Raw genomic sequence first — 16,334 nt, 5'->3', positions numbered from 1 at the left:
GGCGCCGCACGAGGCTGCGCGGCGCGGGCCAGAGCTCGGGTGGGAAGCGGGGGCGACGTAGGAGGGTCTCCCCGCGGCCCCGCGCGGCGGCAGGACTGTGTTGCCCTGCTCCTTGCGGGCTCCGGGCCCTACCTCGCGGGGCTCTCCCCTCCTGTCCCGCCCCGCCGCCGCCCCCGCGAGGAGTCGGGCGGTGTCTTCTTGCGGAAAGGAAACGAGACCCGATATTAGAACCGGGGAAGCCCTTAACCTTCCAGGTCCTCCAGCCAGCTCATGTGTCTTAGATCGGATGAACCTGACATTGAAAAGATAGTCTTACAACTCGGCTCGTTTCAGGATGACAGGTTACATTTTAACTTTCAGGGTATATACAACAGAGGATTAAACTTGAGTTACCAAAGGCAGCTGACTCGAGGCCGTCGTCTTTGACCGAGTGGCCATGGCTGAGGGGCGAGGGTTTAAGGGACTGGGTTGATTCCTAATTGTGTAACAACTGCAGTCTTCTGTCTTAGGTCCTTGACAAAGACCCATTGTTGAGTGGGGCTGTTCATGCCAATATTTACTAAGCGATATTTTCAAACTATGTGAAGATCCATTTTAAGAATTTATTCATCAATGATGGAGAAGTATGAAAAAATTGGGAAAATTGGTGAAGGATCCTATGGAGTTGTTTTCAAATGCCGAAACAGGGACACAGGTCAGATTGTGGCCATCAAGAAGTTTCTGGAATCAGAAGATGACCCTGTCATAAAGAAAATCGCCCTTCGAGAAATCCGCATGCTCAAGGTAATTTCTTTAAGGTGAATTTTCAGGAACTAAAAAAAAAAATTAAAGTGAGACATGTTATATGAAATAAATGCCTTGAGATGTGGTCACATCTTCCTTCACAGACTTTGGTCCTCAATGATACAGATGGGGTATCTGTGCACCAGTCACCAATTGTATAATGAATTAGAAAGTCATAGGTGTAGGGAAAGATGGTCTTCACTTTCAGACTTGCTGTGGGATATTTTATTTTTCTTCCCGATAGCTTCTTTCACATGTCACCTGTAGATCTTGTTCCTCAAGAATCATCAACTTAAACAGTATAGGAACTTTCCACAACTCAAGTCTGCTGGTGTGCATGATTTTTAAACTTCTAGGCTAGCCTCTGTTGATATTCTTAGTCTGTGAAGAGAATTAATCATTCACCTGTTTTCAAACTCCCAGGAAGCTGACAGGTTCTCATTACACCTTGTATTGATCTACTGCTGAGCTTCATAATGTCTTTGTCTTGTCTCTAGAAGAAGGATTTTTCTGTAAGTGAAATAACTGCTTTAAAAATGTTCACTAGTTAGCTCTTGGAGACCATGATACTTGGAGGGGGTGAGTGTTTATTACAAGCTGAAAGTATCTGTTTCCTGAAATGGAAATGAAGAAGGAAAGTATTTTTCCTTCATTTTTTTTATTTCTGTGAAGATGAACTCCAAATCCTGCCCTATGTAGAGTGCGACCTGCAGTGAACATGGTGGAGGTTCTTTCAACAGATTAACTTTCTCTGTTGGGTCTGGTTTTAAACAGGACCTAGGACTTCCCTGGTGGCTCAGACAGTAAGGCGTCTGTCTACAATGCGGGAGACCCGGGTTTGATCCTTGGGTTGGGAAGATCCCCTGGAGAAGGAAATGGCAATCCATTCCAGTACTCTTGCCTGGAAAATTCCATGGACAGAGGAGCCTGGTAGGCTACAGTCCATGGGGTCGCAAAGAGTCAGACACGACTGAGCAACTTCACTTTCACTTTCTGTGTTCTGACATGTGTAACTGACTATCCAACAAGGGAAGAGCAGCCTCCTGGGGGCTGAGTGGAATATCTGGGGAGTCTCCTCTTACCTCTGCTGCTGCTGCTGCTAAGTCGCTTCAGTCTTGTCCGACTCTGTGTGACTGGTAGTCCAGTGATTCAGGCTGTGTGCTTCCACTGCAGGAGTTGGGGGTTCGATCCCTGGCCTGGGAACTAAGGTCTCATATGCCCTATGGCACAACCGAAAAAGAAAGGGTAGGTGTTGCCAATAAATTAGGAAGTCAGATGTGTTTTCTTGAATAACTGAATACTGATGTCCTCTGAAGGATAGGTGTGTACGCAGAACCCTGATTTCAAGGCACACAACACTCCATTCCCCAAAATCAAGGACACAGCTGTAGACTCCTCTGGTCTGTATGAGGTGATGGGACTAGATTACCAGTAGAGTCTGTCCCTTCAAGCCCTAACTTGTCTGAATTCTTGATATTCTTGATAATGGGCGCTTAAATATTTGCTGAATAAATGAATTGAGGGTTTGTTAAGTCATATTTTTTCCATATATTTATTCAGTAAATATTTATGGAGTCTCATTATACCTAAAATAATGTTTGCATTAAAGTGTACATCCTGTCTTACAGATGTGTAACTGGTGGGAGATGAATTCTCCCTCAGCTCTCACTCCCAGTAGACTAAGTTCCTAGTGGGCAGGGCCTGTGTCATTCACCTTGTGTTCCCATGCCTGGTTTGAGCCCTCTAAATAAAGTGTTTGGAGGCTTGTTTAAACTAGACTTTGAAATGTGGAATGAGAGATAAGGTGTTCAGGGCAGCCAGTCTCTGCTAGGGAGAAAAAAAAAAGGTGCATAGTGGAAAGCAGTGTATGGAGGGAACACAGGTAACCCCAAAGTCTTAGCCAAGATTCCTGCTGGGTGCTAACAGGCCTGGGAGAAAAGAAAAGGAAAGGAAGCCAATGTCCATTAAGAAGGGGTGCAAGGAATGTCCTGGAATACAGGTCTGGCCCTGGGATAAGTGATGGTTTGCACATCCACGCACCTGGTCCCAGATGCCCATCCTGCCTTGGGGACATGTTGTTGTCCATGAGAACAAGAAATTGGTGAGGTCTAGGTTCGTGTTTAGGGCCCCGTCTGAGCTGCATTCAAGGCATTGCCCCATTGACCATGGAAGGGGAATACTAACCTGGGCACGAAGCACAGTTCTGTGAACTCAAGGGCTCACTGAGTGTGCATTCCTAGGGTTTTCCTTGCATACCCCTCACAGAGTTAATGACCTTTGCTAAGATCAGAACTAGGATGACTGAGGCTAAAGGTATCTTAGTGACCTTAGTGGGTGACATTGGTCAAGGGCTGAACCCCAGACTGCCCTTATTGTGATAAGGAAAGTAAAAAAAGCAGATTAAGACCAGATATAGAAGGCTTCAAATGCCAGGCTGAAGAGTTTGGCTTTCACCTGAAAAGAGGGAAACCAGCTAAGATATTTTTAGTAGAAAGTTATCATTTGCAGACTTTTAAATTTCATGAATCAATAAACTTCAAAAAAAATATTTTTACAGATTGGGTGGTCAACATTTGAAGAAACTAGTTTATCACCATTACTTCATAAACAAAAGGACATTTTAATATTTTTTAAAAACTAGGAACGATATAACTTTAGGAGAAAGCAGTCTTCCTGAGAGAGTAGTTGACAACTAAGTCAACATCTCTCTGTATATACGTTTCTCTGGTGTGTGAGAGGATACAAGTGTAACAGTGTATGTGTGTATGAGAGAGAGATCATTGCCCCTATTTTTCCCATTTCACTATCCATTGATGAAAATGTAGACTTCATTTGTTTTGTGCAGCCTAAATGTCACAAAAGTTAGTACTATGTCTGAGAACAAAACTCCCTAGATCAGATGATGTCTTACTTTTAAGATCTATCTGATACAACAAAATTCTAATACTACAAAAGAAAGGAATGGTCCCTTGGATTTTATATTATAGTAGAATTTGGCATGTATCTATCCTCAGATATGTTTTTAAAACCATTTATTTAATGACTTAAAGCAACTCCTAATAATTGCTATTGGACTCTTTTAAAAATTACAGTTGTTTCCATTAAGCAGATAAGATCATGGGAGTGAACTGTCCAGCAGTCAATTGCTTAATTATTAAGGCAGCACATCTATAGTGTTTCCTGTTCTTGATGTGAAGCATATATGAAGATGTAACCATTCATTGGTAAATGGTTTTAAGGATGAAAATTATTATCAAGAAACCAATTTTGCTAATATTTTTAGAAAACATATTTTTCTGAACATTTGAAACACTTTTCAAATAGTATTACTTCACGCCACTCGGGGAAAAAAAAGTATAACACGTTTTTATGAGATAAATTCAGTATTTGTACTCATAAATTGCTCTCTAAATGTAATCCACTCTTCACCAAGAAGTCCTATTGCAGTCAACCCTTTAATATTTTCATTTTGAATCTTATTTTTTCCAGGTTACATAATTAGGCTTTTAGAAAAATAAACAATGGCTCCAGTTAAAATTAGCTCAGGGACTTCCCTGGTGGTCCAGTGATAAAGAATCCACCTTGCAATGCAGGGGATTGAGCGTTTGGTGCCTGGTCGGGGAACTAAGATCTCACATGCTGAGGAGCTTGTAAGCTGGGGTGCCACAACTAGAGAATCCATGCGCCTCATGGAAAGATCCCATATGACACAATGAAGGTCAGTGTGCCGCAACTAAGACTTGACCCAGCCAAACAAATACATGAACGAAATAGTCAGCTCATACTCTAAAACAGCAGTGACAGAAATAAAATTATCCTGCAGTACCTGAGCACAAAGCGACTATCCCACCCTTTCTCAAACTCACTTTCCATTGTGGGAAAAAAAGAAGTCAATATTTTCAGTCAGTGTTTTTTCATTTATTTTTTAGTATTTATTTATTTATCTGGCTGCCCTGGGTCTTAGCTGCAGCACGTGAGACCTTTTAGTTGCAGCACGTGAACTCTTAGGTGTGGCACGTGGGATCTAGTTCCCTCACCAGGGACTGAACTCGGGCCCCCTGCATTGGGAACATGGAGTCTTAGCCACTGGCCAACCTTGGAAGTCCCTCAGTCAGTGGTTTTGATGCGACACCTGTGTGTAAGACAGTTGACACGTGTTCATTTGGCGTGAACACAGGGATTTCTGCAGAACGCCTGTCATGTCCCAGGCACTGTTCTAGGTGTCTGTCCTCACAAACGAGAGACTAACAGTAAACCTGCATGTCACGTGGTGAAAAATTAAGCAGGGTAAGGGGTTAAGGTGAGGGAAGGGCTTGCTTCTTTATACAGAGTGGTTAGGGAAAGCTTTCCTGATGAATGACATTTGAAGACATTCCAGAGGAGATGTGAAGGGGTGACTCTTGCAGCTCTTCAGGGGGAAAACGTTCTAGGCAGGTGGAGGGTAGGACAGAGGCCCCGAGGGAAGATCAAGGGATGTGTGCTAGGTGTGTTCTGGTGTGTTGTAGAAGGAGCAAAGAGAAGAGTGTGCCTGAAGCAGGGTAAGCGAGGATGAGAGTCGTGGAAGACGATGTTACAGGGGTGAGTGGGTCAGATATGAGGGCCTGTGGGCCATGGTAGGAGCTGTGGATTTTACTTTGAGTGAGATGGGAGTCATCAGAGGGTTTTGAGTAGAGGGGTGCCCAGGCACGTCTTATATCCCAGAAGGGTTCCTCTAGTGGCTGCTTACTCCAGCTTCATGAGCAGGAAGCTCTGTTAGCAGACTTCATGTGACCCAGGTGTGAGGTGATGGGGTTTGCGTCAGAGAGGCAGCGGTGGAGGTGGTCAGATTCAAGATATATTCAGAGAGGAGAGCACATAGGAATCTGATGGTTGGATGAGGAATCAAGAATGACTCGAGTTCTTCACTTGAGGACGGAAGAACAAAGAGATCATTCACTGATAGGGAGACCCAGGTGCAAATTTAGGGGAAAGAAAATCAAGAATTCTGTTTTGGAAAAGTAATATTTGAGATGCAGACCCACTGTAAAGTGGGTAATTGAATGCACAAGTCTGGCATTCAGGGAATAGTCTGGGGACCTTTCCACCAAGGGGAGCAGAGAGACAAATGTCAAAGATTGAGCCCTGGAGCTCCAGCATCTGGAGGTCAATAAGCTGAGGAACCAGTGAAAGAGGTAAGAAGGGGTGCTCTTTGAGGCAGGAAAATTTGAGGTCAATGTCCTTATGAGCTGAGGGAAGGGATTTTCCTGGGGTTCAGTGGTTCAGACTCCATGCTTCCACTGCAGAGGGTCTGATTTCAATCACTGGTCTAGGAACTAAGATCCCACAAGCTACATGTGAAAGTGAAAGTCGCTCAGTCGTGTTCGACTCTTTGTGACCCCATGGACAGTATAGTTAGTCCATGGAATTCTCCAGGCCAGAATACTGGAGTGGGTAGCCTTTCCCTTCTCCAGGTGATCTTCCCAACCCAGGGATCGAACCCAGGTCTCCCACCTTGCAGGCAGATTCTTTACCAGCTGAGCCACAAGGGAAGCCCACTAGCTACATGGTGTGGCAAAACAAAACAAAACAAAAGGCTGAAGGAAGCAAATGTTTCAAGAATGAGGAGCATTTGTCAAAGGTCACCTTTTGTACAGACTTAGAATTTGCCATTGGGAGAAGGAAACGGCAACCCACTCCAGTATTCATGCCTGGAAAATCCCATGGACCAAGGAGCCTGGTGGGCTACAATCCATGGGGTCGCAAAGAGTTGGACACGACTGAACGACTTCTGTGTGTGTGTGTGTGTGTGTGTGTTGAAAAATATGAGGGTCATTTGAGATCTTAACGAGAGCTGTTTGAGTAGAAAGGTAGGAATGAAAGCTTCATCAGGGAGGGTTCAAGAGAAGAGCAAAAGAGCAAAGTGAAGACAGTGATAGAGACAACTCTTCTGAGAAGTTTTATTATAAAAGGAAACTGAGAAATGGGGCAGTATGTGCTTAGAAGGATGTGGCATCGAGGGAGAGTGTTTGAAGTTGTTGTTTGTAATATGAAAGAAATGAGTATGCTAATGGAGGGAGAGAATTCCTAGAGCCATGACCTTGGCTCTAGTCAAGGTAACTCACCTTGAGTTGCCAACCTGGACCATGACCAAAAACAGCTATTATAGCATAATAAAAGACCAATTCAGGGACCAGTTAGGAGATTAGGCCACCTCTTCTTTTATTTGGAATGTTGCTAGGTTCTTTCCCTTCACTCTCCTTAATCTTTAGGTAACAGGAGCCACAGCTATCTTAAAGCTGTTTGGCCTAGAACTTCTTCTACCAGGATATACAGCAGCTGATTTGTGCTATGACCCATGAACCATTCAGGAAAGAATTCAACCCCTTTTGCATCACTAGGGTTCAAACATATAAAGATATTTTGGATAGGAGGTGTGATGGTCATGAGAGAGGCCAGGTTACAGAGAGAGACAACGTTCCTGAAAGGAAATCATCTAAAATCAAGAAGGCTGGGATTTCCCTGGTGATCCAGTGGTTAAGAATCCGCCTGCCAGTGCAGGGTACAGGGGTTCAATCCCTGGTCTGGGAAGATCCCACGTGCCGTGGAGCAACTAAGCCTGTGCACCACAACTCTTGAGCCCACACACTCCAGCTACTGAAGCCCATGTGCCTAGAGCCTGTGCCTCAACAAGAGATGCTACTGCAAGGAGAAGCCTGTGCACCACAGTTGGAGAGTAGCCCCCATTTGCCACAAGTAGAGAAAACCCATGTGCAGCAACAAAAACCCTGTGCAGCCATAGATGAAAAAATAAAATTTTGAAATATCCAAGACTACAGATTAGTTTTTTTAAAAAAAGTCTGGCATCACAGACCTGTGGTGGGAAGTGGTCACTGCTTCTACATAAAGCAGGTGGCTGTACTTGAATCCAACCCAGCCCCTTGGGGAAAATCTGTGTGTCCAGCAAGAAAAAAGCTGTGTGGTTCTAAGCAAACATGAGCCGACTGGCCCAGTATCATTGGATTACTAAGGTCCCGAGTCTCTGTGTTGCAGAAGCTTCTCTCTGTGGAATGCAAATGATAGAACTATTGGAAGTGGAATCAAAGAATGCCAGCCAGCAGCTATGAGGTGCCGGCAGATGGTACAGTGGCCTTTAAGTACATCAGACAAACATCAGTCAAAATTTGTGACTACCGTCCTTCCCTGGCGGTTCACATGGTAAAGAGTCCACCTGCAATGCGGGAGACCTGGGTTCTATCCCTGGGTCGAGAAGATTCCCTAGAGGAAGGCATGGCAATACACTCTTGCCTGGAGAATCCCCATGGACAGAGGAGCCCGGTGGGCTATAGTCCATGGGATCGCAAAGAGTCAGATGAGACTGAGTGACAGCACACCACACACCCTCCTTCCAAAAGGTAGAAAAGCTAGAGTGACGACGTGGAGAAGGAATCGTATTCCCATCTGGTGACCCAGTGGTCTTGGGTGAAACCCCGAGGATTGTTACCTAAGATGCACAAATTACACTTACAACAACCCTAGGAGGCAGGCATTGCTATCCCATTTTACTGAAGGATGTAGGATGGTCAATGACTTGCTGTGGCCTCCTGGTTAGTGAGCTGGATGCACACACAGTTCTGTCGGCCCCCACATCCACGCCCTGCTGCTCCCACGCCTCGGAACACCAAACACTGCACTCTTTCTGAAGTCTCCCAGTGACTGGTCCTCAGGATTTATCCTGCTCTTGCCTCCAGTGAGCCTTACTTCGGAGACTCATGGCTTTCATGGAAACCTGGGGTTCTTACTGGAATATCAGTTCTTTCCAATTTTTGTTTTTAACCCTATAGATTGTTTTAGTAGGTACACAGTTATGGTTTGCAACCCACAAAGGTGAGGATAAACATGGGGGTAAATGTCCATTTAAAACTTTACTATAAACACTACAGTAAAGCTCATTGATTTTTTTATTGTGTATTTTAATTAACTTATTTATTGATTGCTGCACTGTATCTTCGTTGCTCTGTGGGCTACGAGCTTCTCATTGCCATGGCTTCTCTTGTTGTGGAGCGCGGGCTCCAGGGCACGTGGGCTCAGTGGCTTCAGCTCCCCGGCTCTGGAGCATAGGCTCAGTAGTTGTGGTGCATGGGCTTAGCTGCCCTGTGGCATGTGGGATCTTCCTGGATCAGGGATTAAACCTGTGTCTCCTGCATTGGGAGGATTCTCTACCACTGAGCCACCAGGAAATCCCAGGTTCATTCATTTTCTTTCCCTTAACATATATATTTTAATGAAGCATAGTTGACTTACAATGGTTCAGGTGCACATCAAAGTGATTCAGTTATACATATACACATATATTATTTTTGAGATTATCTTTTGGTATAATTTAATATTACATTATATTATAATATTACATTATAGTGTAATATTATAAAATATTGACTATAGTTCCCTGTGCTATACAGTAAACCTTTGTTGCTTGTTTGCATACCTATTTTTTTTTAATTAGAAATCTATCATTCTATTCATACTAAGAAAAACAAGTAGAATCAAAATGTCATAAATTTTTAAATTAGGCAAAAATCTGTAAGTTTTCTAAAATATATATAGTATACCTACTATTTTTATTTATGTATACAAAAGCTTTTCTAGTATGCTTGATAAAGACTTGAGGAAGAACATCAAAAAAAAAGAAGAGATAGAGAAATTGGAAAACATAAACTAAATGAAATGGGAGCACTAAATATGAACTAGAAAAAGTGAAACAAACTAGATAAAAGTAAAAGATCATCATTTAGTCCAGTTGGTTTTAAACACAGCTACTCATTAGAAACATATCTGGAGCTTTGGAGAAATACCTGGGCATTTGTGTTTTTCAAAAAATTCCAAGATAATTCTGATATGCACCTAGATTTTAAAAAGTTATTAGAGGTTTTCCTATTAAATGATAGTTTTGGTGATAAAGGATTCAATTTTTTTCTGTTGACAAATCATGATACAATGGTATGAAGTGAGTAACAGTTACATAATCACAATAGTAGAAGATGTTTATCAGGTTTCACAATCAATAACCAGACAAAAAATAAAAGTTAATTACAATTGCAAGCCATAATACAAACACGATTAACCTAACAATATAAAATAATTACAAACAATTTGGGAGGTCAAGCAAAGTGGTGTGGTGAGTGGAAGTGCAGTTCATTCATTCTTAATGAGCAGTGTCACCGAAGAGGGTGAAAGTTGGTTCTTAGGAATGGGGGTCCTAACTTTTTATTGTATAAAGCGTGTATACATACAGTACATATACAGATGTACTGTATATTTGTGGAGTTAAAATTTCATTGAGGGATGATTAAGAAAAGCTGTGTAAAAAGACTTCTTTGAGTAACAAGAAAAAAAAAAAGGTCCATGAGGTATAGGAAGCTAAGAATGCTGACTATGTACTATGTGCCAGAAACATGCTCTCATTTGACTGTAATTACCCACTCCAGTGTTCTTGCCTAGAGAATCCCAGGGACGGGGGAGCCTGGTGGGCTGCCGTCTATGGGGTCGCACAGAGTCGGACACGACTGAAGCGACTTAGCAGCAGCAGCAGCAGACATGAAGAGTAACAACCTACCACATGTTCAGAGCATTCCATTTTTCCCTAGTCTCCTCACTTTCAATACCTTCCAGTGAGGCTGTGGGCTGTGAGGCTGCTTGGGAATAGGAGCCGCAGTTAGGAGCTTCAGTTTCTGATCCGGATCGAAGCTGTTGGGTAACCTTGGGCAAGCTCCAGTGCCTCCTGGAACCCGGCCCGCCTTATCGCCATGATTTATGTCTCTGTTTGGCATTGCTCTGCTGACTCACTGCTGAGGGGAGCAGGGTGCTTTGGGGACAAACACCGTACAGCGGTCAAGCACCTTAAGGATGCAAGGGCAGGAAAGCAGAGGTTCAAAAAGAGCAGCAGCAAAGGACAGAGTAGGAGAAAGGAGGAACAGTAGAGAAAGGAGAGAGAAAGGTACAGGCTGGCAGAAGGTGGGCAACCAAGAGGAGAAGCTGAAGGGGCTAGTACTTCACATGGTCTCTCCTGTCTTAAAACATCAGACCAGAAACACTGCTGGGCAGATTACCGTCCTGATGACTGTAAATTGCTGTTGGGAACAGGACAGTCATGGTTCCCTGTTTTTCAGTATTTATTCAGTGCTTAATTCCATGTGCTCTTGTGCCAAGGCCCCATTCCACTGAATGCTGGCAGAGAACCGTGTGAATGCTCGCTAGCATTAGAGTCTAATCAGAGTGTTCGTAATCTCTAAAGGTGTCTGGTCCCGTAGTACTTGTTGAATTATTATTTGAGTAATATTTCCCAACTCAGTAAAAGTCTCCTTGGGAAATCCTGTGACATCTTTAAGAATTTAATCCTGCTGTTGCTAATCGGTGCCATTTCTAGGTCCATTATCTTAATCTTGCTTAATTGGCTTATTTTAAATAGATTAGTAACATATCTCCATAAGTTGTTTTTAACCATGTTCGGCATTCTTATGGTTTACTAACTCCGATGTCTGTGGGGATTCACACTGGTAACGTAAACCAGTGGAACAGGCTGAACGCAAGACAAGACGGAGCAGTGGAGACTAGGGCAAACTGGAGACTGTCTTGTGAGAAGCAGGTGGCTGCATGCTAGTCTTTCTGAGACTTTTTCTTAAAGCCAGAGATCAAAATTTTCTTTAAAATCTCCTGGGTTCTCCCCCATAACTCTTTATTTTGAAAAAAATTATACACACATAAGTGGAAAGACTAATACAATGAATACTTGTGTATCTTTAACAAGATTCATTAACCTAGCTAATTCTAACAGTTAGAATTCCACTTCATTTCTACCTCTATCACACACACGCACGCACTTTTTTGGCTGATGCACACACATTTTTCTTAACTATACAGCATGAATCTCCTAGAACAAAGAAATTTTTCTATGTACCACAATATGATTTCCACATTCTAGAAATGTTATCATTGATTCAGTACTATTATTTAATATATAGTCTGTGTTCAAATTTTTTGTATTGTCTCAATAATATATATAATGTGTTTATGAGAATAAGCATATATACATGTATATTATATGTATATTTTAGTACATGATTAATAACTGAGCACACATTGCATTTAATTGTCATGTTTTTGTAACCTCCTTTAATCTAAAACAGTATTCTTTTCCTTTTTTTAAAAAATATATTTATTTATTTGGTTGCACTGAGTCTTAGTTGAGGCATGTGGGATCTAGTTCCCTGACCAGGGATCGAACCTGGGCCCCCTGCATTGGGAGCCCAGAGTTTTAGCCACTGGACTACCAGGGAAGTCCAGTATTCTTTTCTTAATTGGAAGTATAGTTGATTTACAATGTTGTGTTAATTACTGCTGTACAGCAAAGTGATTCAGTTTTACATATATATGTTTTACATATTCAGCTTTACATATATATATATATACACACACACACATTCTTTTTTATATTCTTTTCCATTATGGTTTATCATAGGATGTTGAATATAGTTCTCTGTGCTATACATTAGGACCTTGTTGTTTATCCATTCTGTACACAAAAACTTACATCTGCTAACCCCAATCCTGCCCCACTCCTCCCCCAATACCCTGCCCCTTGGTAACCACAAGTCTGCTCTCTATGTCTGTGATTCTGTTTCCGTTTCGTAGATATGTTCATTTGTGTCATATTTTAGATTCCACATATGAGTGGAATTTGTCTTTCTCTTTCTACAATGTGATCATCTCTAGTTGCATCCGTTTTGCTGCAAATGGCATTATTTTATTCTTTTTTATAAGTAGTATTCCATTGTACACATGTACCACATTTCCTTTATGCATTTGTCCATCAATGGATACACATTTAGGTTGTTTCCATGTCTTGGCTAGGCGTCCCTGGTGGCTCAGAGAGTAAAGAATCGGACTGCAATGCAGGAGACCCGGGTTTGATTCTTGGGTCAGGAAGATCCCCTGGAGAAGGAAATGGCAACCAACCCCAGTATTCTTGCCTGGAGAATCCCATGGACAGAGGAGCCTGGAAGGCTACAGTCCATGGGGTTGCAAAGAGTAGGACACAACTGAACAACTAACACACACACACATCTTGGCTATTGTGGATAGTGTTGCTGTGAACATAGGGGTGAAATATCTTTTTGAATGATATTAATAGTTTTGTCCAGGTATATGTCCAGAAGTGGGCTTGCTGGATCATATGGTAATTCTATTTTTAGTTTTCTGTGGAACCTCCATCCTGTCTTCCACAGTGGCTGCACCAACTTGCATCTCCTGTAACAGTGTAGGAGAGTTCCCTTTTCTCCACATGCTCTTCAGCATTTGTTATTTGTAGACTTTTCAGTGATGACCATTCTGACTGGTATCAGGTGGTACCTAATTGTAGTTTTGATTTGCATGTCTTTATAATTAGCAATGCTAAGCATCTTTTCACATGCTTGTTGGCCATCTGTATTTCTTCTTTGGAGAAATAGGTCTTCTGCCCATTTTTCAATTGGGTTGTTTGTTTCTCATTGTTTAGTTGTATGAGTTATTTGTATATTTTGGAAATTAATCCTTTGTTGGTCACATCATTTGCGATTATTTTCTCCCATTCTGTTGGTTGTCTTTTCATTTTGTTTATGGTTTCTCTTGCTGTGCAAAACCATGTAAGTTTGATTAGGTCCCATTTGTTTATTTTTGTTTTTATTTCTATTGCCTTGGTCTGGGGGAAACACTGACCTAAGAAAACACTGGTACGATTTATTTTAGAGAATCTTTTCCCTATGTTCTCTTCTAAGAGTTTTATGATGTCACATCTTATGTGTAAGTCTTTAAGCAACTTTTGAGTTTTGTGTATGGTGAGAGGGTGTGTTCTAACTTCATTGCTTTACGTGCGGCTATCCAACAGTTCTCTAACTTTTAAATTCTTTTTTCAGTCTTTCATGGTATTGACATTTGGGAAGAGTCCACGTCAGTCATTTTGCCAGATGTGCCTCCACACAAGTCTGACTGTTTCCATGTGATTTGATTCAGGGTAAATGATTTCAGCATGTTTAAGGCTGTTCCATCACACTGTTTCTAATCAGGAAATGCATAATATCATTTTGTCCTGTAACTGGTGCTCTCAGTTTTAATCTCTTGATTAAGATGGGTCTGTCATATTCCTCAATTGTAAAGAAACACTTTTCCCCTTTATAATTAGTAAGTAATCTGTGGGCTGATTCTTTGAAACAGTGTGACTGCCTTATTCCCCAAGAACTGTCACCCAAAGTTCCTTCAGATCAGATCAGATCAGTCGCTCAGTCATGTCTGACTCTTTGCGACCCCATGAACCGCAGCACGCCAGGCCTCCCTGTCTATCACCAACTCCCAGAGTTCACTCAGACTCACGTCCATCGAGTCAGTGATGCCATCCAGCCATCTCATTCTCTGTCGTCCCCTTCTCCTCTTGCCCCCAATCCTTCCCAGCATCAGAGTCTTTTCCAATGAGTCAACTCTTCGCATGAGGTGGCCAAAGTTCCTTACCTGAATCAATTACAGTGAGAGTTATTGTAAAATGGTGGTTCTCAACAATTCTTGCTATATTCATTAGTTATAATTTTTCTTTAAAAAAATGCTCTTTTCACCCACACTCCTACACCCCAGTACACACAGTTTTTAATATCACTGTGGATTCTGGATTTTTAAAAAATTCAACATGTTATAAACCATCACTGTCATTCTTTTTGAGTCTCAAATACCCAATTGTCACACTTTTGGCTACTTGGGGATCCTTGGAGCCTGCTCCTCTGTCTTACAGATGCCCATCAATCCTTGTATGTGTCTTTACTGTGGGGCACAACGAAATGTTCCAGGCTCACCTCCCCCAGCTCTAGAATCGGCTATTTCTCCAAGGAGTCCTCATATCTTTAAGTGAGAGTGAAATCTGACTTTAAAGCAGTGACAAATAATTTTTAAAAAAGTTTTTTTAACAGCAGTCTGGCCAAAGAAAACACATCTACAGACAGTATTTGGCATATAGGCTCAGTTTGGAGCCTTCTGATTATACAGCTTTCATTTTTTGTAGATGTTCATACTGGAGACGGGCAGATCTGACCCTCGAGGTTCATTGCTAATGTATGTAGGTGTTGGGACTTTGTAGAGACTGGTCGTCAGTAGCATGGAGGACAAAGGGGAGCATTCCCTGGCCCACAGTGATAGAAACCAAACAAACCCCCTTGTCGTCCTCTCTCCCTATTTATTCAACAAGTGGAGACCTGTTTGATTTTATTTTTACAAGATAACATACTAAATGCAAATAGTAACAGACTCTTCTGTTTGTTTATTAGAAGATTTTTTTGGCTTAGCTCACCGTGTGTTTGTCTAGAAAGATCGTGTTCCTGCTGTGTAGTGAACTCCTAAGCGATAAAGCTGCCATGGTTGTACTTCAAGAACAAAGAAGCAGACATCAACAAACAGACTCCTTACCTTTTAAAAATACCCAATTTGCAAGGAGATTAAGCACATGCCACCATCTGTCGGCACTCTAAATGCTTTTAAACATACCCTGCCATGCACCTTACTCTAGAAAATATCATAGAGCAGGAGAAGGAGGCTGAATAAATGATTTTATAAAGCACATTGATAAGAAATATAATTATACTATTGCTTTTTTGCCACTTATTTTTTATTTCCAGCCAAAAAAAAAAGTTTATAGGTAGACAACTGTGTTATATATAGTTATCAAACATTCAAACCACTCTAGAAAGTAGAACTTTTTGTATGGAATGAAAATTTTTTTAATGACCAGCTTTGTGTCTTTCACATTAAAATTTTTTGATGTTTTAACTCACCTTTTTATTTGGCAAAAGTGATGTTTTAGACCACAAATTTGCTTTCAACAGGCATATTTCCATGCTAATCATTAATCTTCTTTATTACTTATTAACTTTAACCACACTGTGGTAAAAATGCTTTGGAGTAAAATTGCCTGATAGAAAATCTCTGAATTCCATTTCCCTTTTTGTTAGAAGAGTGAAAGGTGAATTTTTTAAATGAATTATGCTATCAACTTTATATAAAAACCTAACAAATAATTTGTTTTATAACTATCAGTACACTGAAAGTGAAAGTTGCTCAGTCATGTCTGACTCTTTGTGACCCCATGGACTGTATAGTCCATGGAATTTTCCAGGCCAGAACACTGGATTGGGTAGCCTTTCCCTTCTCCAGGGGATCTTCCCGACCCAAGAGTCCAACCTAGGTCTCCTGCATTGCAGGTGGATTCTTTACCAGCTGAACCACTAGGGAAGCCCAAGAATACTGGAGTGGGTAGCCTCTCGCTTCCCCAGTGGACCTTCCCAACCCAGGAATCGAACCAGGGTCTCCTGCATTGCAGGTGGAATCCTTACCAACTGAGCTACTGCATGAATTTTTGGCTGTGTCATGGTTCATTCTCATTTTGATCACATTGGTGCTATTGCTTCTTTCCTAGTACTTTTCAAAAACTTCATTAACCAGTAAAACAAACTGAGCATCTGCTGTGCTCATCCTTAGCCTGCCTGTGATGGGTCTTGAGAGGA

At 41.8% G+C, this 16,334-nt stretch overlaps 1 protein-coding gene across 2 annotated transcripts in view; it reads left to right on the top strand.

Moving 5' to 3' along the window:
• The first annotated feature begins 119 nt into the window (after positions 1–119).
• Positions 120–16,334, top strand: part of CDKL1 (cyclin-dependent kinase-like 1 (CDC2-related kinase)) — a 51,364-nt gene continuing 35,149 nt past the window's right edge. The window contains exons 1-2 of one of the 2 annotated variants that reach the window (XM_010842250.1): positions 120–341; positions 510–783. In XM_010842250.1, the coding sequence (XP_010840552.1) occupies positions 613–783 (171 nt within the window). In that variant the 5' untranslated portion in view covers positions 120–341; positions 510–612. The other variant, XM_010842249.1, reaches the window with a different exon arrangement.

This window comes from Bison bison, unplaced genomic scaffold (genome assembly GCF_000754665.1).
Source record: "Bison bison bison isolate TAMUID 2011002044 unplaced genomic scaffold, Bison_UMD1.0 scf7180017864174, whole genome shotgun sequence".
Lineage (NCBI taxonomy): Eukaryota > Metazoa > Chordata > Mammalia > Artiodactyla > Bovidae > Bison > Bison bison.
This window is presented reverse-complemented; position numbering and strand designations above follow the sequence as displayed.